The sequence below is a fragment of the Lolium perenne genome, chromosome 6, assembly GCF_019359855.2.
Source record: "Lolium perenne isolate Kyuss_39 chromosome 6, Kyuss_2.0, whole genome shotgun sequence".
Taxonomy (NCBI): domain Eukaryota; kingdom Viridiplantae; phylum Streptophyta; class Magnoliopsida; order Poales; family Poaceae; genus Lolium; species Lolium perenne.
The window spans coordinates 226,675,229-226,695,343 of NC_067249.2; the positions used below are offsets into that span (position 1 = coordinate 226,675,229).

At 48.7% G+C, this 20,115-nt stretch overlaps 2 protein-coding genes across 2 annotated transcripts; one reads left to right on the plus strand and one right to left on the minus strand.

The window, feature by feature from the left end:
- Positions 1-4,028: 4,028 nt before the first annotated feature.
- On the plus strand, positions 4,029-5,032 carry LOC139832635 (uncharacterized). Its single transcript, XM_071822439.1, has 2 exons — positions 4,029-4,369; positions 4,471-5,032. Exons 1-2 carry the CDS (start codon positions 4,029-4,031, stop codon positions 5,030-5,032), a joined length of 903 nt encoding a protein of 300 aa, XP_071678540.1.
- Positions 5,033-10,392: 5,360 nt separating this feature from the next.
- LOC127305867 (uncharacterized) lies at positions 10,393-20,090 on the minus strand. Its single transcript, XM_051336457.2, has 12 exons — positions 19,989-20,090; positions 19,426-19,681; positions 19,241-19,324; positions 19,021-19,154; positions 18,850-18,941; positions 18,334-18,431; positions 18,155-18,242; positions 17,926-18,077; positions 17,774-17,841; positions 13,211-13,319; positions 11,361-11,547; positions 10,393-10,722 (listed from the first exon to the last, which is right to left on the minus strand). The coding sequence occupies exons 2-11, from the start codon at positions 19,642-19,644 to the stop codon at positions 11,368-11,370; spliced, it is 1,224 nt and encodes a 407-aa protein (XP_051192417.1). The 5' UTR covers positions 19,645-19,681; positions 19,989-20,090; the 3' UTR covers positions 10,393-10,722; positions 11,361-11,367.
- Between the last annotated feature and the right edge of the window lie 25 nt (positions 20,091-20,115).

The following is a 20,115-nucleotide window of genomic DNA, read 5'->3' on the forward strand; positions in this document are numbered from 1 at the left end:
CCCCTTCCGCTAGGCGTGCTCGCTCCCTGTCGCCTCCTCACCGCATGGGACCTCTGTTCGAGGTTGGAAAATCCAGCCGCCGCCCATCCCTGAGGAGGAGTGCCTCATCTCTGTTGTCGAGCCGCCGCTGCCTCCCCGCGCGGAGTCCGTTGGGCCCCTGCCTGACGATGAAGAGGAGGTGGAGTCCGACGAGGATTCCGATGGGCCTCCGGATGAGGTTTTCATGCCCCTGGCGACGTGTTCGCGGCCCGCTGCATGGCGGTGGCGTACGTCGAATCGTTGCTGCCTCTCACCTCCCCTGGCGCCGCCATTTCCGAAGCCATCTTCTCTGAGCTCCCGGGGCTGCATGTCTCGCTGGTTCCGTCCTCCCTCGGCGACATGTACGCCAAGTTCCTGTCGGAGGAAGATCGTGGGCTGGCAGTGCTTCACCAACCTTTCCACCTCGACGGAGCTACCATTCGCCTTGTGCGCGAGGAGGAAGCTGACCGCGTTCCCTGCGACATGCAGTGGGTCACCCTCGTCCTGGTTCGAAGGGTGCCAGTGGAGCACTTGAGCCAGCTCAACGTCTCTGTCGCCCTCAGCAGCTTTGGCACTGTCCTTAAGGTGGATGGGGCTTGCCTCTGTGGCACTGACTACGCCACTGTGCGCGTCGTTGTGCTCCTGGAGGATGCGCAGCACGTGCAGCGCGAAGTTCTCCTCACCATGATGTCGTGGGGCTCGCGGCTCATCACTATCTGCAAAGTCAGGGTTTGGCGCGCCGTCGACTCCTACAACACTGACAGCGAGTACGTGCACTTCTTCAGCCCTCCCCCGCCACTGTACGTCCGTTCTCGCACGGGCCGCCTACCCCTGGCTCCTCCGCGCCTCCCTCCCGCGCCGGACACGACCAACCTCGACGATGTTGACGGTCTGCGCGGCCGGCCTGGCGCATGACGCTCTGCTCGCGCTCCTCGACAGCGTGGCATCGTCCCCGACGCGCGTGGGTTCCTCGCCTTCCTCTTCCTCCCTCTCGTCGCTCACCATCTCTTGGTGCAGTGGCGTGGGGTCTGCCGGTGGTCCCGACTCGCTGGGGTCTGGCCCGCCCCTGTCGGCCACTAGGCGCCACAGCGTCGTTATCACGGAGCTGGAGGAGGTGCTGCCAACGCCAACCGTTGTTGTGCCCATCACCGGCGCGGAGCCTGCTCCCTTCGTGGTCAAGCGCATCCCGCGCCTTGCTCTCAACGAGCCCCAGCTCTACGAGCCCATTGAGGCTCGTGCCGTGAAGCTTCGTGGTCTGCGCGACGCACTCGGCGGCTGCACTGCCACGCTCCAGAAACAGGTCAAGAAACACTCGGCGTTGACGGTGTATGCAAAAACCCTCCGCAAGCGCGCTGTTGCCGCCATCGCGGCCTCTATCTGTGCTTCCTCAAGCCGTTGGGCCTGATGTGTAGATGCCCTCCTCTCTGTGTCCGTCTGGGCCACAGTTGGCATGGCCCCCGGCGTGGCGCCATCAGGACGATGACTCTGCCGGCCTATCCTCTAGTTCCTTGTGTTGTGTTTTATCTTCGTTTTCTCCCTTTCCCTGTAATCTGTGTACTCTCTCTGGTGCTGCTCACTTCGATGATTAGCGCATGCCGTGATGTTAGAATCGAAACGTGGAACACGCAAGGGCTTGGTTGTATCAAAAAATGACCCGTTGTCCGCGACGCGATCTGCACCTCTGTTCCCCACATCATCGGTATCCAAGAAACTAAATTGCGAACGATCAATCGATTCGTGTAGCCTCCTTCCTCCCTCCGCAGCTCTCAGAATATGCCACGGTTGATGCTGTTGGAAGCTCTGGCGGGATCCTCACCGCCTGGGATCCCCAGTTTTTCTCCCTTACCTCTTCCCACAGAGACCGTTTCTCCCTCTCTGCTGTCCTATCGTACACCCTCTCCGCGGTCACCTTCGTCGTAATGAATGTCTACGCGCCTGCGGACCACTCCCTCTCGCCGATCTTCCTTGAGGATTTGGAGAGTCTTGGCCCGTTCTTCACCGATCTTCCTTGGATGATCGTTGGGGATTTCAACCTCCTTCGCTTCCCTACCGACAAGAACAACCCCAGCTTCGACCTCACCCTCGCTAACGCCTTTAACGATTCCATCCGCTCGCTGGCGCTCTTTGAGTTGCCGCTGCTTGATCGCTTGTACACCTGGTCGAACAAACAAGACACGCCCGTCCTCGCTCGCCTCGACCGAGCCCTGTTCAATCAAGCTTGGAACCTTGCCCTTCCTAACTCCTCCCTCTCCTCCCTCCCACGACCCACTTTCGACCACGTGCCTCTCGTTGTCACAGCCTCTACCACAATCCCCCGGGCGGCGTGTTTTCGGTTCGAAAATTCGTGGCTGAAAAACCCCTCTTCCTTCCTTCCACTCTTCCTGCCTGGGACAATCCGCCGGCCATCGCTGACGCTGCTAGGGATATCTCTGCTCGCCTCAAGTATTTCCGCAACACCGCCAAGGTCTGGAAACGCACCCACCACTTTAACCCAAAATTCCAGAATAATTGCTCCTTTGTCATTGATTTGCTTGATCTTTTTGAGGAAACTCAACCACTCTCGGCCGAGGAGCTTGCTTTGCGTGTGTCGTGCAGGGCTACACTTGAGCGGTTGGTCCTCGAGCATGATGTGCACTGGAAACAGCGGGGGAAGTTTCGCGCCATCGTCTAGGGCGAAGAAAACACACGGTTCTTCCGCGCCCGTCCATCGCAGCGGATGCGCCGCAACTCCATCCGCTCGCTGGAGATTGATGGGGTGGTCGTCGTCTCCCACGATGCAAAGGCGGCCGCTCCCCACTCCTACTTCGGCGAGCTGCTTGGCCGCTCCTCCGATGCGGCCTGGGCTTTTGATGTCGACGACCTCTTCGTCAACTGCAGCATCGTGGACGGGAGCGCCCTTATTGGGCCCTTTTCGCCCCATGAAGTGGAAGCCGCCCTTCACTCCCTCGACTGCTCCAGCGCTGCTGGCCCTGACGGGCTTGGGCCGTCTTTCTACCGTGCGGCATGGGCCACGATCGGAGGTAGCCTGCATCGGCTGTTCAAATGCTTCCACTCCCGCGCTGTGGATTTGGAGCGGATCAACCAATCCCACGTCGTGCTGCTGCCAAAGGCGACGGGGTGCTTGTCGCCAAGCTCGTTCAGGCCTGTCTCTCTGCAGAATTGCAACATCAAGATGTTGTGCAAGGCCCTCACCATGCGGCTACAGCGGCAGATTGGCAAGCTGATCGACGTTGACCAAACCGGCTTCCTCGCCGGCCGGAGCATCTCCGAGAATTTTGTCTACGTGACGGAGCTCGTGCAAACCTGCTACCGCCGCCGCGCCCCTGCGTCGTCCTCAAGCTCGACTTCGCCAAGGCGTTTGACTCTGTCAACTGGCGAGTCTGCGCAAGGTGATGCTGGCTCATGGCTTACCTGAGCTCTGGTGCGATTGGATGGATGACCTCTTCACCTCCTCCCTCACAGTCATCCTCCTCAATGGCATCCTCGGCAAATGGATCAAACTCATGCGCGGGCTCAGGCAGGGGGACCCGCTGTCGCCGTATATGTTCCTCCTCGTCGCCGATGTTCTGCAGCGGGTGGTGCAACGCGATGACATGCTTCAGCACCCCATCATCGACGGCGCCCCCTGCCCCATCCTCCAGTACGCGGACGACACGCTCATCATTCTCTGCGCGGACGCCGCCGCGGCTCGCCGTCTTCGACTGCTGCTCGAGCAATTTGGAGCAGCGACAGGGCTCCGCATCAATCTCCAGAAAAGCACCCCCGTGCCCATGCATGTGGATCCGCAGCTGCTAGGCGGGATCCAGGGAGTCCTCCATTGTCGCGTGGAATGTTTTCCGTAGACGTACCTTGGCCTGCCCCTCTCCACCGAGAAACTGCGGCTCGCGCCCTTCACGCCGCTCATTGCAAAGGTGGATAAATATCTCTCGGGCTGACGGGCACTTCTCTTGTCGCCGGGAGGGCGCATCGTCTTGATCAATGCCGTGCTTGACGCGCTCCCCACCTTTGCCATGGGAGCGCTGGAGCTCCCGCCCGGAGTTATAACGGCCCTCGACAGGCTGCGCCGATCTTTCCTCTGGGCTGCCACGGACCGTGTCACTGGTGCAAAATGCCTGGTGGCATGGGAATGGGTGTGCCGCTCCAAGGAGGAAGGTGGTCTTGGCATCCGTTCCTTGTCAGTTCAAAACGGCTGCCTCCTCACCAAGCTGCTTCACCGTCTACACTGCGCTCAGGACGAGTCCTGGCCTCGCTGGGTCTGGGGCTGCCTCGACGGGCTGCCTCTTGATGATGCTGCTCGCTCCACGTCGCTCTCGGGCACGCATTGGGCGTCCTTGCTCCGTCTGCTACCCCTGTACCGCGCTATCTGTCGCGTGAAGATCGGGGATGGCAAACGGACTTCCTTCTGGCGTGATCACTGGTTGTCGCTCGACATCCTAGAGTCTGTCATGCCAGCTGCTCGTATCCTTCCGCGTCAGTTCATCACGTCCTGGACGCTGGCCTTGATTCGACGCTGGTGGCACGTCTCTCAGCGACGGCTGCCAGCCAGAGGGCGGCGCTCCTTCCCCTTCTGTCGGGCTTGGTGCTCACTGACGGCGTCGACGCTCGTTCCCTCCCGCTCTGTGCTCGAGGTGAGCGCCTGAGCACCTCCTCACTCTACAGGCTCTGCACCGACGGAGGCGTCCGCGACAGTCACCACCCCTTCGTCTGGTGTAACTCCGCTCCGGCGCGTGTCGGCTTCTTTGCCTGGCTGTTGGTCAGGGGACAGATCCAGTGCCGATCCAATCTGCTGCGCAAGGGCATCCTGGACGAACACAGCTGCCACTGCCCCATCTGCGACAACCCTCTGGAGACCCCCGACCACATCATGTTTGGGTGCGAGTTCGCCCGCCATTTTTGGTCCATGTTGGGCGCCAGTGTTGACGCTGCTCACAGGGTGTCGGAGTCGTCAACCTGCCCCCTCCCCATCTCAGCTCCGGCAGGCTCTGCGACAACACTGCGTCTTCTTTACCTCTAGCACCTCTGGAAACATCGCAATGGGGTTGTTTTCAATGGGCTCGCCCCCTCTCTTTCCCTGGTGTGGAAGAATTGCACAGACGACGCCGTGCTCTGGCGGGCTCGTCTGCCCATGGAACAGCGCGCCGATGTGGACCTCTGGCTCACCTACTTACTCCCTGTTCGGTTCTAGCATCGTCTGCTGCCCCCTGAGCTTGCCCCCGATGCGTTGGGCGCTGCCTCCCTCGACCCCCTTGTACCTTGCTGATGTAAAACCCTGGGGATTTCACCCCTGTCTTTCGACATAAATGAAATATGCAGGTGGAGGCTTTGTGCCTCTCCCGGTGAACACTCAAAAAAAAAAACTTCTCTGTCTAACTAGACAACAATAGAGTAGCTGCAGCTTAACTTTGCGTTCCTCCAAGTCTAGAATCAGACTTCACCGGCCCAAACTTGCCTTCCAGAATGTCACTGTGAAGGGTATCTTCATTCCCAAGAGTAGCTCCAGATTTACTTGAAGTTGTTCGAAATCTAGGGTGAGACTTCATCAGGCCAATCTTGTCTTCGTTCCCCTGAGTTGTTGTCCTAAACCAAGCAACAAATTCAGCAAATGGCAATGCTATTATCTTTATTTATTGATTGATGTTATAATGCAGTTGGAAGAAAAACAGGTATGTATCTACCTACATATATATGCACGTGTGGGATCATAGTCTTTTTGCTAATTGGCAAACCTTAGTTCCCCCTTTGGCTAGATTTTTACAGTGCCTTTTTTTTTGGAAACTATTTACAATGCCTTTAGTATATATTCACTAATTTTAAATTTTAAAACCCTGTTGTATTCTCTGTCCTCATGAAACTGTTGTCCCCAAAGAGAATATTGAAGATTCTGCTATATAGCCTAGAGGTAAAAAGGCTATTAATTAAAGAAAACTTCAAGTAGACCATAAATATGTAGAACATACATACCCTAGCTAGTAAAAAAAATGGATACTTCATAGAGATCAAACTGTTAATAAAACATATTAAGGTAGTTTGCTCTGAGATATGCATACCTTGGTGCTCCAATCGCCAAGAAGTGTATGTAAATGGCAATATTGTACCAGAGGAAGGCAACCAAGGCCATCATCAATAGCAAATGGCACAAGACGGCAAGCATCACTGCATCAGGGATGCAAAGCAGATTGTGGGAGAAAGCGGCATCCCTATGAGAAGAACAGGCAATAACCATCTCACGGGCTCTTTGAGGGGAAACTGGTGCATGTACACCAGGGTTACGACGATTATCCAGAGGGCAACATGGATCCAGCCGAAATACGAGAGGACCATAAGGACGCACAGCTCGTCTGGCATGGGCGCTACGTTGACGACCAATACCATGAGCAAAGTCCATAGTAGCACTGTAAAGGGTGCTACATTATGAAGAGTGGCATTGAATCCTCTGATACCATTCTTGGTAGGGTAGGAGGAACTAGGCACCGTTCGGATAGCCGTCTCGGTCCCCTCGCGCAGGCGGTGCAGGGCGAGAGAGTAGCCGAGGTTTCCAGAAGCCCACGCCATGCTGAAGAGGAGGACGAAGGTGGCGGTGGTAGTTGACCCTATCCCGTAGGCGGAGTAGAAGGCGGCCATGGGGCCGTAGGAGAGCCGGTAGAAGTCAGCAAAGAAGGACCGGTTATGGCGGATGAGGAGGAGGAAGAAGAAAACGTATGAGCAAATGCTGAGCGACAAGGTCCACACTTGGGGCATAGGGTGTCCGTGGAAGTGCACCAGCAGTAAGATAGTAACGGCCACGGCCACCACCGTGAGAACCAGCCCTATGGCGGCGCGTAGACTTCCACCTCCAGTGGGTGACGTCGGCCCCTTTTCTTCGCTTCTAGCGGCGGTGGTAGAGGAAGCAGCCATGGGGGTAGGGACGGCGGCAGCGGTAGAGATGACATCGGCGGCGGCCGTCTTTTCCCCAATCTCCTCTTGTCGGGGGCTCTGAGCGGGTGACGATGTCGGCCCCTTTTCTTCGCTTCCCGCCGCTCCTTCAACGGAGGCGGAGGAAGCAATGGGGACTGTGACAGCGGCGGCGTGAGCGGCGGCGGCGGTCCTTTCCCTAATCTCATTTTGTTGGAGGCTTTGAGCGGATGGCGCCGGCAACTTTCCTGAGCTTCCGGAGGCACCTTTGTCGGAGGTAAAGGAAGCAGCTTTGGAGATGGGCACGGCGGCGGCCGCCGCCCTTCCCCCGATCGAGCGGGTAAAGTTGGCGCTTCTCCAAATTTTATGGACTTTGTGGAAGCCCCCCATTAATCGGACCGAGTCACTTTTTCCAATCTTCATCGTGGTTGAGGCACGTTTGCCTTTACCGGAGGCAGAAGAGGGGGCCATGGGGAAGAGCATGGTGGTAGCTAGCGGCGGAGAAACTAGGGTTTGGATCTGGGGAACGATGGCCAGACCATTAGACGTGCACCTTTGGTCATATGCGGTAGACTGTTATTATTCTACGACCCATGGACGACGCGATCTCCCGCTATGTTGACGCTGGTGGCCCAAACCGCATTGCGCATCAGGCTTCTTGTTAGCCATAAAGTGCAATCAGTTCAACATTTAGAGCATCTCCAACAGACGCGCTAAAAGGCCTGCGCGCCAGCGGAGGCGGGAAAACGGCGCGCGCGCTAAATTTTTTGCCGCCCGCGCTCTTTCGCGCTATCCTGCGCGGGAAATCTGCCGCGTGCGCTGCCGCGCGCGCTATAAACACGACACACGCGAAGCGGCCAACTGCCATTCCGCCTCCACGCGTCTTCGCCTCTGCCCGTCTCTCTCCCCGTCTCTCTCCCTCCCGCGCCGCTCCGCCTCCGGCCGTTCCGCCTCCGCGCGAAGATGCCTCCGCGCCGCCGCCCACCCTCCGGCTACTACGGCGTTCGGGCGCGGCCGAGCGGCCGATTCGACGCGGAGATTCGTTCCGGCGAGGAGCGGATCCGCCTCGGCACCTTCGACACGGTGCACGAGGCGGCGCGGGCCTCTGACGCCGCCGTCGCGTGGCGGCTGGGCCGCTCCCGCCGCGCGATGAACTTCCACGACGTGTTCACGCGGGAGCAGGCGGAGATGCTCGCGCCGCCGCCGCCGATGATCACGCGGGAGCAGCAGCGCCGCCAGCGGGAGCTGGAGCAGCGCCTGCTCATCGCCGAGCGCGACGAGGCGCTCCGCGTTGAATGGGCGCGCCGCTTCCCCGAGGACGTCGCCGCCACGGCGGCCTTCTACGCGAAGAAAGAGAAGAAGGAGGAGGAGAAGGCGGCGGAGAAGGCGAAGAAAAAAGCTTCACGCGAGAAGCGCCGCGCCGAGTCCGCGGCGAGGAAGGCGGCGAGGGCCGCGAAGGCGGCGAGGAAGGAGGAGGAAAAGAAGAACGGCGCAGGGCCGTCGACCATCGTCCTCTCCTCCTCCTCCTCCTTCGAGTGGACGACGACGCCGGTGTAGGAGACGACTCCGAGCACCTCGGACTTCGATTGGGACTCCTCCGAGTAGTTCGAGTTCTATATGTCGCATTGTATCGTAGAACTTTTATAATATATTCGTATTTTCGATCAAATTTTCATAGTTCGTTCGATTTAAATTTTCAAACAACGGTCGGATTAGCACTTTGTGCCGCGCGCGCGCTGCAAAATAGCGCCTCTGCCAGAGGTGCGTTTTTCGCACAGCAACGCGCGCTGGAAAATAGCGCCTCTGCTGCGGGCAAATTCGCTAACACGCGCGCTAGCGGTATACAGCGCGCCAAATCGCGCGTATACAGTGCCATATTTTACAGCGCCTGTTGGAGATGCTCTTAACACTGAACGCACGCACGCGAGCACTCCTTATTTTTCCAAAAAAATCCACCGATCCACCGATTCAACATTTAACTAATATAAATAGGAGTATGAACATTCATAAATAATAAAAATGATAAATAAATTTTTGGACCACCTAGCGATTACTACAAACACTAGTGCGAGCCAAAGGCATGCCGCCGTCCTTGCCTCTCCATCACCTAAACTGGGCAAAACTTGTCGTAGTAGAGTTTGTGGTAGTAGATGAAGGGAAAGTCGCTAATGATGGTAACCGTAAATTAGAAGAGACTATCATAAAACCACACCAACTAACTTATGAACACAAAAATAGACTGAATTGTCATTTTTGTTGCTAGACGCAACACCGAAGCCGGATATAGCCGGAGGACCTTATTCTACTTCAAAATGTAGCCATCGTCTTACCATCCCAAAAAAGACACCGAAAACAACCTAGAAAAAAAAACCTCCTGTCGGTGAGAGGCCATGGTCCACCACACCTTCAAGGTCCAAGACCACCAGAGATGGAGCGGACCGGCGGTATCCGGCTATATCCGGCTTCGGTGTTGCCCTAGGTGGGTTTTAGTTGTTGCCTCTAGATCATCTTTTCTGTTTGGTGTCCCGTCACGGGGAACACTTTCCTTGATGGCTTACCTTGTAAAGTAGCAATGTCGCGTGCGTAACACCGACCGTGCCCAAACCCCAAGGTTACACATGAGGAGGCCTTAGACTACTACGACAAAGATGTGAAAGGAGGACGGTGTCGGGCTGCTGGAGGAGGCCACGCCGGTGGCGGTTCGCCATGGCCAGCGACAAGATTCATTGTGTCGAGCTTGGAGAGGTTTTTCTTTGGACATTGACGAAAATTCGGATGAAGTGGTTTTCTTCAATCGCAAGAGAGCCTTCATCGTACATTGTAAAAATCGGATTGGAGATCCCCGCAAAAAAAAACAACGGATCGGAGAGGAGCACAGTGACCTTGCTTGGGAGCGTAATATGCGGAAGAAACTTTGCTTAATGGAAGAACCTTGAGACAAGTTCAGAAACTTGCCCATATACAGCTACCTGTTGTTCAAAAAAAATATACAGCTACCTGGACTGTACCATCCCCGTTCCTAGTACACAACAACTTGCTTTTGAATTGTTGGTCAGATCAAACAAGCAGTACCTTATGTGACCCGGAAATTATATGCTCCTCTTTTGGCTTAGTGGTCTTGAGCAAGTTAAGTGACTTTCAGTGTACATTGCAATGCAAGCAGCCCTCTCTTTTCCACCTGCGTCCTCTCTCTCTCTTCTCGTCCTTCTCTTGAGACCGTTCCCATCCCTGGCTCCTCCCTCTGTACATAGTAGTTGTTGTTTAGGTGTGTATACCATGTGGAGTTTGGCGTTATGAAGCTTCTTTTTGGCATCTGCGAACGATGCTCGAAGACGGCGAAGTTCCTCTTCTTGCAAATATAGACTAGATATATACCCAAATAGTGAAATAGATGTCTAGTAAAAACTAAAACAACTTATATTAGTGAACAAAGAGAGTATTAAAACACTGAAGATCCTTCGTCAAAGAGGCTACGTTTGATAAGTTAAAATATGGAGTCGAACCGGGATGCACATTAACTTGTAAAAGGCACCTGTTTCCCTGCATGTATGCCATCATGTCTAGTTTTTAGATACGCCTGATGTTTCCCTTTGAACTTGATGAATGAATAAAACAAACTTCCTTTTCCTCCTCAAAACAGCAACACAAAAAAAGCATGGACTAATTATATGGCTATGCAGTCATGCAGATAACCGTCCATATCAGGCAATAACTCCACGTATATGGCAGTTACAAAAGTTTGGTGAACACACTGCCTTCTATTCTGAGCATCCTTCCACGATTCATATCTCCAAGAGATGAAGCGCTCAACACCTGGCAACAAAAGTAAAAACATAATGTGAAGTCTCCCAATATCCAGAGAAAAAAACATGCCATCTGTGGAAGTGCAGGGGCTATTGTTTGATCGATTTTAGACTGAAATCACATAAAATGTTTCGCCTGAATAAGCGATTTCTGAGTCCTGACTACCAGACAAAATAACCAGAAGTTTTAAGTTAAGATGCAGCAAGAGCAGCAAGCCACATAATCCATGGAACACCTTAAAGATGAGACTTTCCTTGATGTGGTCATACTTTACAATTGAAATTACAAGGTAAATACGATGTGAGCCTAGTCAACCCATGTATATCACTACGTATAAGGTGTTTATTTTTATTTTAAAAGAAGTATCCGCACTTTTACCTTTTAGACATACTAAACATATTCAATCTCAATATACAGGAAAACCTATCTAGACTTTATAATCACCCAGGTACCATGTAAATATTTCCATATCCGTAACAATATAGTTTCAGATAATTTCAGAAACAAAAAGGAGAGCAACAGTTCTTTAGGCATAATTTCAGAAAGAATAAAAGAAAGCATCAGTTTTCAGAAAGAAGTTATGAAGATCTTTATCATGATATTGAAAAGTGAGGGCAAATAAAGATTTATTCAGAAATATTACAAACCTGCTGGCTAAGGAGTACTGCGATACGTTCTCCTTGTAGGTGGAGAGAACTGAACACGTACATATTCTTCCTTGTAGCTAACACTTTTATCACATGATTCTCGACATGTGTACACAACTATTGTTGCCCAGTCAACGGGGTCTCGTTCATTTTCCACACGGAAGTAATAGAGCAGTTGAGACATTAGCTGCACATGTAGTGGAAATAAATAGGGCAAAACCAAAAGCAAAATTATGTATAACTGTGTCTGTGTGCCAAGTAACAAAAACCAATTTGGTAGCGATAAAACTGTGATGTTGCCTTTTCCTTTACCAAAAGAAAGGTATTTTTTTTAGGAAGGCTTAGTGTGTTCATATGTAGGAACTATGTAATCATTTGTCGTCAAACGAAAAGCAAATACGTCTATCCTAAAAAATATCTATCTTTTGGCCCGCGCCACCAACTGTGCTGGAACTGCAGGATGGGATATTTTTCAAATACCAGATGCAGCCCAGATAGGGATCATTAGCCACAGAATCAAGTTAATGTTGATCTGTTAGGAAGGTCTGCAAGCTGCTAAATCTTCAATGGAGTATCTGCAGGAGTTCCAGGACGAAATTCCCACGTTCCAACTCAAGAATGAGACAATGAAAAGGAAGGGAGGATTCCTCTATGGAATCCCGTATAAGCAGCATCATATGACAATCCATTGAAGGAATCAAACAGGTATATCCTGTCGCGTATAATTAGGCAAGTTCTTGACCAACTACGAGTCGAGTAATGTTATTAGGAATAAAGAATACGTTAAATATAATGAGTCATGCTGGGATAAAATTATTATATTGGGATGAAGGGACTCATTCCTATTAGAGAAGGGCTGTGCATAGTCAGTGTTTCTTTCCGACGTATACAAAAGATGAAAGGCAAGCAACAGTAGAATATCTAGAGCAAGTCTCCCATGGTCTTATATCCATGCCACTCAGCACCTCATAGGTGTTTCCTAAGTGTGCACCATAACACCAGACTGGAGAACCTTCAAGAAGACTAAGACACTGGACATGACATGGCGCCTAGGCTGATTTTTGGAACACTACCCTTCCAATGGATCCTCGAGAAGTAACAGAGTGACTTTCCAAACTCCTTATCATTTGCAAAGTCATTTGCAAGGACAGCTTCTTGTCACCCGCCGAGGAACTCGCATCAATGGAAATTCAGTAATTATATACAAGAGTTACAAGGATCTAACTTCCAAAAATCAGCTAGGTGAAAAAAACAATGTAGGTTTTCCAGGGGTAGAATAAATACACCAGTAGAGATACTATAAATGTGTATCAACACATAATTGTACTAATGAATTCAAGGTGCAGAGATATGTTTTGATTGAAGAATTGGTATTTTTATACTATACTAATACTGATGAAAGAATGCATTTCCAAGATTTGTTCAGGATTTAGTGCTTCTATATGCATCCTTACACATGTAAGGAAGAAATCAGAAGCGATGATCCTATCATGACTCCAATGTATAAGTTCTAGTCACTAGAATCTAGTGTGTTCCTCTTTTCAAGGAGGTAGAATATAGGAGTCTGATAATCTGGATGATAGTGAAAGGACAGCAGTTACGCAAGCCTAAAATAGCAACGTTGAATGTAGATGGAGGGTTGATATTGGAGGAACGACAGGTTTTTACTTGCTCTGGTAAGTTAGGTAAGCACAAAGGCAACTAAGCATCCAAGAGTAATAGTGTGCTTTGAGTAACACATAATTGAATCACATGACAAAAAGGTCCATAAGACATGAATATCAACAGTTTTTTTCTTGGACAGAAAATAATAAACTGGAATAAATCATAGAAATTGAGACCTGTCCCACCTGAAATTCATAGCCAAGTGGGCCATTACAATAGATGCACAAAGGGGTATCAGTCAGAGACCCAGTTGATACTGCCCAAAGAGGTTTTGCCCCTTTTTCCGCACAGTACCTGCATGACAAAAAATAATTATTGCTATTTTTTGCAAGGAGTGCTCAACCTAATCGTAGCCAGATCTAAGCACGAGTTTTGGCTGCATGTTAAATAACAAATCAAAATTAGAAAAGTTAAATATCATCACATCAAACGCATGCTTTTTGTATAGCACAACCCGAGTCCAACGTCTCACAAGGCAGTGTGATCTTATTCTTTGAAGACTGCTTTCTCCAGTCCACACATCTCTATCTCCCCTCTCCTGTAAAAAAAATCTCTCTATCTCATTTCCCAAGTCCTTCACGTACGCATGCTGCATATTCACATTTCTCTATCTATCTCTCCACCATATATTGCTGACCCATCTCAACGTCACCAGACCAATTTCCTCACGCATCTTGTTGCACTCGGACAATGCTCCTCCTACTGGGAAACCTCTTTTCCGCTAGTAGAGCTTGGCCCAGCCAAAAATCCCGCCAGACCAGTGGCGGACCTTGCAGGAAATTAACATAAATTTTTTCTTTGGACACCAAATTGTATGAGCAACAACAAGATAGAATTAATAGTATTTTCAAGAACTTATCTTTTATCTCTAAATAGAAGCACCCCACTACTTGATTTTGCTGGCTTCTCCTGCTTCCACGTCATCCCTTAATATCGCGCCTCCTATGCTAGCGTTGCGTCTCTCCTCGCTTCACGGAATCACGGTGCTTCCCGCAGGCCGCAGCCCAGCGTGTGTCCCCTTGCATCTTTGTAGGTGGGCTGACGGAGCCACGTGGGCTGGTGGAACCTTTCATGGGCTCGCACAACGTCGGAAGCTTCCTTCTCAAACAAAAATCGTTGTTCGCATTCCTCGTGGTGCTCTGTAATCACCGGCACTAACTCTCCGCCGCCGCGACGCACGTCCTCCCCAGTCCCCACTGTCTCGCCGTGATCTAAGGGCTCGCAACAAATGCTCATGAACCGGTCGAGGTATATGAAACATCTCGATTCAACTCAACCGTCGCCAGTCTCCATGTTAAAAAGCTACATGCCGTGCCTTCGACATCAAGCGCGGCCGCCTGCTCACGTTGCCATCTCTAGCACCCGTATCCACTCTAGGAGCTGGCCGATCCCAATTTACTTCTCCCCTAACACATGTCTCTCAATTTGAAAGGTTGTGCTCTCGCCTATCTCGAAATCTGCTCGACGATTTGTTCACAGCCACCCGATTTGATTTGATTTGATTTAATTCTGGCTGCTACTTGCTCAATCCGTCTTAATTTATTGGATTATGCGTGGCCGTGACCCTCCTCCGATCGGAATCTCAACAGCACTGTGAGCCACCCCTTCACTTCTTCAAACATCTCTGTCCACCATAAGGTTTTTTGATTCGTCGGAGTCCTCCCATGGAAAGCTAATTTGCTGGATGATTTTCCAACTCAACCGTGCTAGCTGGGACGGATCTGGTGCCGCCGCCTTCAACTGCGGTGTATAAGGTTAGTTCAGAACTCCTCCAATCCCAGTCCTCCTCTGTAGTCTTTCTACTTAACCACCACAATATTCTAAGGCTTGTCTGCTATTATTTTTCCATGTCTCTTGGGAGTATTTTCATGTACCTTTGCACTTCCTTTTGATGGCAACTCAAAGTTAAAAATGCAAAAAAAGGTCTGCCAAACTATACGTCCATCAAAGGAATCTAAGACTCGGATATGTTGCACGAAATTGTTTACTCTGTTTTCTGCAATGGAGCTTGGCATACTTCAGTCTTCACCGCAATTGATGTTCATGGTTCAAAATTAGTCTTTGCGCATTTGAACCATGTTGTATAGAAATCTTTGGGCACATTCAAAAATTGATGTTCATCTTTGTTGCAGGTTATCATGTTCCATGTTATGCAAAAGACATGTCAGTATACCATATATAAGATCTTATATATTCGTACATGCTTCATTGGTTCCATATTCTGTGTGGTGTATGTGCTTTTTATCTTCAGCAAGTCGACCCATTCAGATTCAACAAGAATGGAATATACGCTGACATTGAATCATCTAGCACCGTCAATTTATCTGATGTTAGATTGTTTATTCTATGTGTCGATTTTCACCAAAATCTTGACATTGATGATTCTCAAGTACCAGGCTAGGTAATTCTAACTTAACTTCATAACAGTATTATATTCTTAATTTTAATTAATATAAAATTTCAGTTGGTGTGAATAAATTTGCTTTGTAGCTGTCTGTGCACAGTATACAGAAGGCGTGATATTTCTCAAAATCGCAAAATCAATTCCAACGAACAGATCAAATGGACAATGCAACCTGGTGTAGTTTTCCACACAAGTTAATATTGGAATGTATTGTATTATTCAGGTCTGGCATATCCTTTTGACTCTATATGAAGCGGCACAAAATATGTTTTTCCATAAACCTTTGAGATGAATTCCACTTTAACTACTAATAACTTTTGACTGATCTCTTTGATTTTGCCTTCTACACATATGTACAAGTACCTCTAATAATAAATTTTGCAGTTGAGTAATAATGTGTCATTTGAACCACTTTTGTAAGATATTACCGTCTTAACATGATATATTGCTTCATGTGCAATTTCTCGAGCTGATATGTCGTCTGTAGTTTCCTCATGGTGTTCGCAGGAAAAGCAATTGTTTTTCAAACTTCCATGTCTAAATTCATAATGTTGGGAGATTCATATCCGATGTAGTTGGAGCTCACAAGAGATAGATCTTCTCCTTTGTAAGCTATATATAGTAAATATAATAGGAAAGTCTTTTGTAAGCTCGGTAGAAAAGTTAATGTAAGGATAAGCTCATTGGTTTTCACAATATATAAGTTGCGTTATTCTTTTTTATCCTCACCTCCTCACTTTTGTTGTGTGATATCTGATCAAGAAAGTTAGCTTTTGTTGTGTGATATCAGATCAAGAAAGTTAGCATATCAGATAATGAGGTTGATTTCTAAGTGATATTATGCTAACATCTTTTTTGCTATTTTTGTTCTTACCACATAAATCAGTTTGCCTCGCTAATGTCCCGCGGCAATGAACCTCATCTTATTTACGATAGTAGTACCAATTTGAGAACTCACAACTAAGTTTCCGCAGCAACGCGCGGGGTATCATCTAGTATAACTAGATTGATTTGTCCACAAAATACATTTCTAGCAGCAATATATGCATAAACTACTCCTTTCCTCCAAAACAAAAGAACTAGATGCTAGGTAATCATCTACAAAACAAAAGAACTACATACTAGGTAATGATAGAATTACGTAGTGTTGTAGTTAATCAGTGCAAGCTACAGGTCAGATCTTCGTCTCTTTACGCCCACACCCGTGAAGTGCTCAAGTATATCCTCGTAGCTGTACTTTTCAGCAATTTCCCTCTCTATGTTGACTAGCAAACAGTTGGCAATAAAATCGTCCGCCATCTTATTGTGCAACCTTGTCTTAACAATCTTCAAAGCGGAAAATGCCCGTTCAGCACTTGCTGTAGAAACCGGGAGATTCACAAGAAATCGCAACAATCTATCAATCAAATTGTAGATAGAATGTCGCCCACTCTCAACGAGGCAGCGACATAGCTTTGTTAATGTTGATACATTTTTCAACTCCTTATCATTAGAAGCATCCACAACAAAGTGTTTGAGTTGTTGCTCTAGGCCATATATTTCTTGTTGAGTGAAATCCACGAACGTCCGCATGTGCCCCAGACTCAGAGGGCAACGAATGGCTGTGGGCTTGGGAGGAGGCGACGTTGGATCTCATTGAAGGATACTCAATGTTCTGAAGCAGTGGCGAATAGGGAGTTGTGGAGCCAACTTCATATCATTGTGTACTAATTGTACGAGTGAAAGAGCTAATTTACAACTTTATGAGTAGCTATTGGATGACAAATAGTAAATTATGAATGTTTTTTATTTGGAAACGTAGCTCCGGAAGCGTGTAGCACCTCACCATGGCCATGGAGGAGACACAAGCCACAAGGGGAAGAAAGCAATGCATGAGGGTGGGGATATTGACGAATAAGATTTTCTATTGCTGAGTACATAGATTTTTATTATTGCAATAGTTTTTTTGTTTTGTTTTTGTTGCACATGTTGCAAATCCGTAGAAGTGTATTGGCATTGCAATTTCACAAAAGAAATGTTATGAGAATCTATGGTTCTTGCGAAAGTACTTCTTATTTTTCTATACATTTTTAATTCATATATTGCACACATTTAACACTCTCGTGGAAACCGCGCAAAAGTTATTGCATAATCATACATTTTTTATTGCAATCGCCTAGAAATCTTCTTGCAATACTAAATGGATTTAAAAATTGTGATTAGGGGGCTTTTAGCACAAAAGTAAGACCTAACTCTAGATTTCTCTATACAAAAGGCGAAACATAATTTACGCAAACAAAATTTTAGACTTGCTCGCACTAAACTCAAAAAATAGAAACAAAAATTGATACTCATTCACACTCACCTCAAGACTTGAGGCTGTCTTGAAACACGGTCTGTGAAAGATGCCCAGAATGTATTGTCATCATCAGCCTGCACACAGGTTGTGGTATTGCACTAGATAAATAGTAGCATTTCATTATAAATATGGAAGCATAGGCCAAGCATGAAGAAAACCTCAAAATGATCCATGAATAACTGCACCATGGCATCTGGTTCGACTTCTTCTACCACCATCAGTTTTGAATTATCCTTGACAGAACTAGTCAAACATGGAAGCTCGGGTTCATGATCCATCACATATTCAGGCCACGCGTGCCAAGGAAATACTGCAAATAGTCCAAACGGCAACAAATTATATGGGAGGTAAGACGAAGACCTAAATAACACTGAAATAGGCAACAACCTTTCCCTGCGTCTGGCAGAATAGAAGCATCAGGTGAACCTGGTATTTGACAGCAGTCGTTCTCGTGACTAGTGCGCCAATGCAATTCCTGAATAACATTACAGAGACATTCCCCAACAGAGATATTTCAGTATTCAAGCAGGAGAGGTAAATCAATATGGTGAGAACCTGTTTGGTACCTGATGCTTCCTAGAACAGTAGCTTGCTTCCCTACAGTGGCTGCACAAAATTTTACCTTTCCATGTACCACACCAATCGCAAAGCTGAGCACGGAATGCTAACAGAAAAATACACGACTCAGTGCCTTGCTTAACATACAGTAGGACAATTAAACGACAAGCAAATCGGTGCATAATTAAAATAAAGAACTTTGTGATCAAAGACGTAATGAAGTTTGGAGGGGAAGTTGTCAATCAATAATAACAAGGAAAACTTGTGCTGTACAGCAGCATACTCAGTAGCTGTCTGTACAACTTCAAAAGCTAGTTTGATAGTGTAGTTAAAAAATGTTGACCAACCGGGCAATGATCCCTTCTTTGGCTATACGTTGTTAGGTAGGCTGAGACTCTCCCTGCGGATGGACGCTAGGATGATAACCCGGGTTAAAGTCCGTCCCTCCCAGCGAAATTAGTTGAAACAAGGAGAATTTGCGGCTCAACTGCGCAAAGGTGTAGAACTATAGCAAGCGAAGCTACCTCCTGAACATTGTGATCCCATGCACCCCTTAGGCTCTTCAGCTGCATAAAATGCATTAATCCTGGGCAGCTGGCACCTGAAGACCTTCACACTGCAGCACAGCGATCATGATAAGAAATGTGAAACTTTGGGCTAACACACTAGACAATCAACAACTATGCTACCGATACCTCCTTCTAGGATTTTCTGCCCTGTCCTTCCCCTGCTCACGCTGGTCTAGTTGTAAGCATGACATGGATGGACACATGAACACAAAGAATGCACGGTGGTAGGTCGTCTCCTTCCACCCATCTGGTACGTAGAGCTGCACAGGGCGTGACCAAATTTTTATTGGCTATCGTAGACATAAACAACCAGGTAGAGTTAAGGTTTTGGAATGATGAAGCAAACCTGCAGGACAAAACGCAGAGGGTCACCACAGAAGTCGCAGCAACTGGATTTTCCAGATGGCAGATTGACAGGATCGAGCCAGGCCTGAAGAATGCAATATGTTTCTCACAATTGTTAAAGAACAGTTCAAATGGTATCAGGATGTAAGGCGCGTGTGAAGCAAAAGTATAGCCGTATGCACCCACCGGGGCACCGCCAGCTTTACTGGGGAAGTGTTGGGGGAGGAGAGAATGCCGTTCCTTTGGTTTCTCCAAGAAACCTATGGTTACTTCAGGCTCCAGGTCCTCATCATCATCTAGATAGTCCCCTTCAAATATGGCATCGGGGTCTGTTTCCACCTTGGTGTCGTCCATCTTTCCGGGCACATCTGAGGTTATGTTGAGATTTTGAAGCTTGTCTTCCATGTTTCCTGAACTTGGCGGCAGGGCACCAAAGTAGCTGCTAAAAGAAGAAGAATAAGGAGAATAAGAGAAAGATCACGGAGCAAATCCCATGAGATTTCTCTGAGAACCTTTTGAGCTGCAAAAGACCAGTGCAAGTAAATCTGGATGTTGACACTAAAGATTGTGTAAAATAAATTCCAACCCCACCCCGGATTGTTTTCTAACCTATGCATATGTGAGGTCGCGACCTTGCCCGATCTCGGGTCACAGGAAAAGAAGGATTTTGGTTTATTGCTCAAAGCAAGAAAGTTTCAACTGAAACGAGTTCGCTATTGAACAATCGCAGCAAGCTACGGTTTCCTTACCAGCGAGAACGAGAACGAGAACGAGGTGGCTCCGTCCTTGCTTGGTGTGTGCTTCAGCGAGGGGCGGCGGCGCTGATCGGGCGAAGAGGGGAACTGGTCATGGGCGGTAGTATGCGTCATCCCGAAT

Coding starts and splice junctions, on each gene's coding strand:
- LOC139832635 (XM_071822439.1), top strand. CDS start 4,029: ATGGGAGCGCTGGAGCTCCCGCCCGGAGTTATAACGGCCCTCGACAGG. Junction 4,370..4,470: donor TTGCTCCGTCTGCTACCCCT/GTACCGCGCTAT, acceptor CTGTCATGCCAG/CTGCTCGTATCCTTCCGCGT.
- LOC127305867 (XM_051336457.2), bottom strand. CDS start 19,644: ATGGAAGACAAGCTTCAAAATCTCAACATAACCTCAGATGTGCCCGGA. Junction 19,155..19,240: donor CTCTGCGTTTTGTCCTGCAG/GTTTGCTTCATC, acceptor CGCCCTGTGCAG/CTCTACGTACCAGATGGGTG. Junction 18,432..18,849: donor GGGATCACAATGTTCAGGAG/GTAGCTTCGCTT, acceptor TTTTTCTGTTAG/CATTCCGTGCTCAGCTTTGC.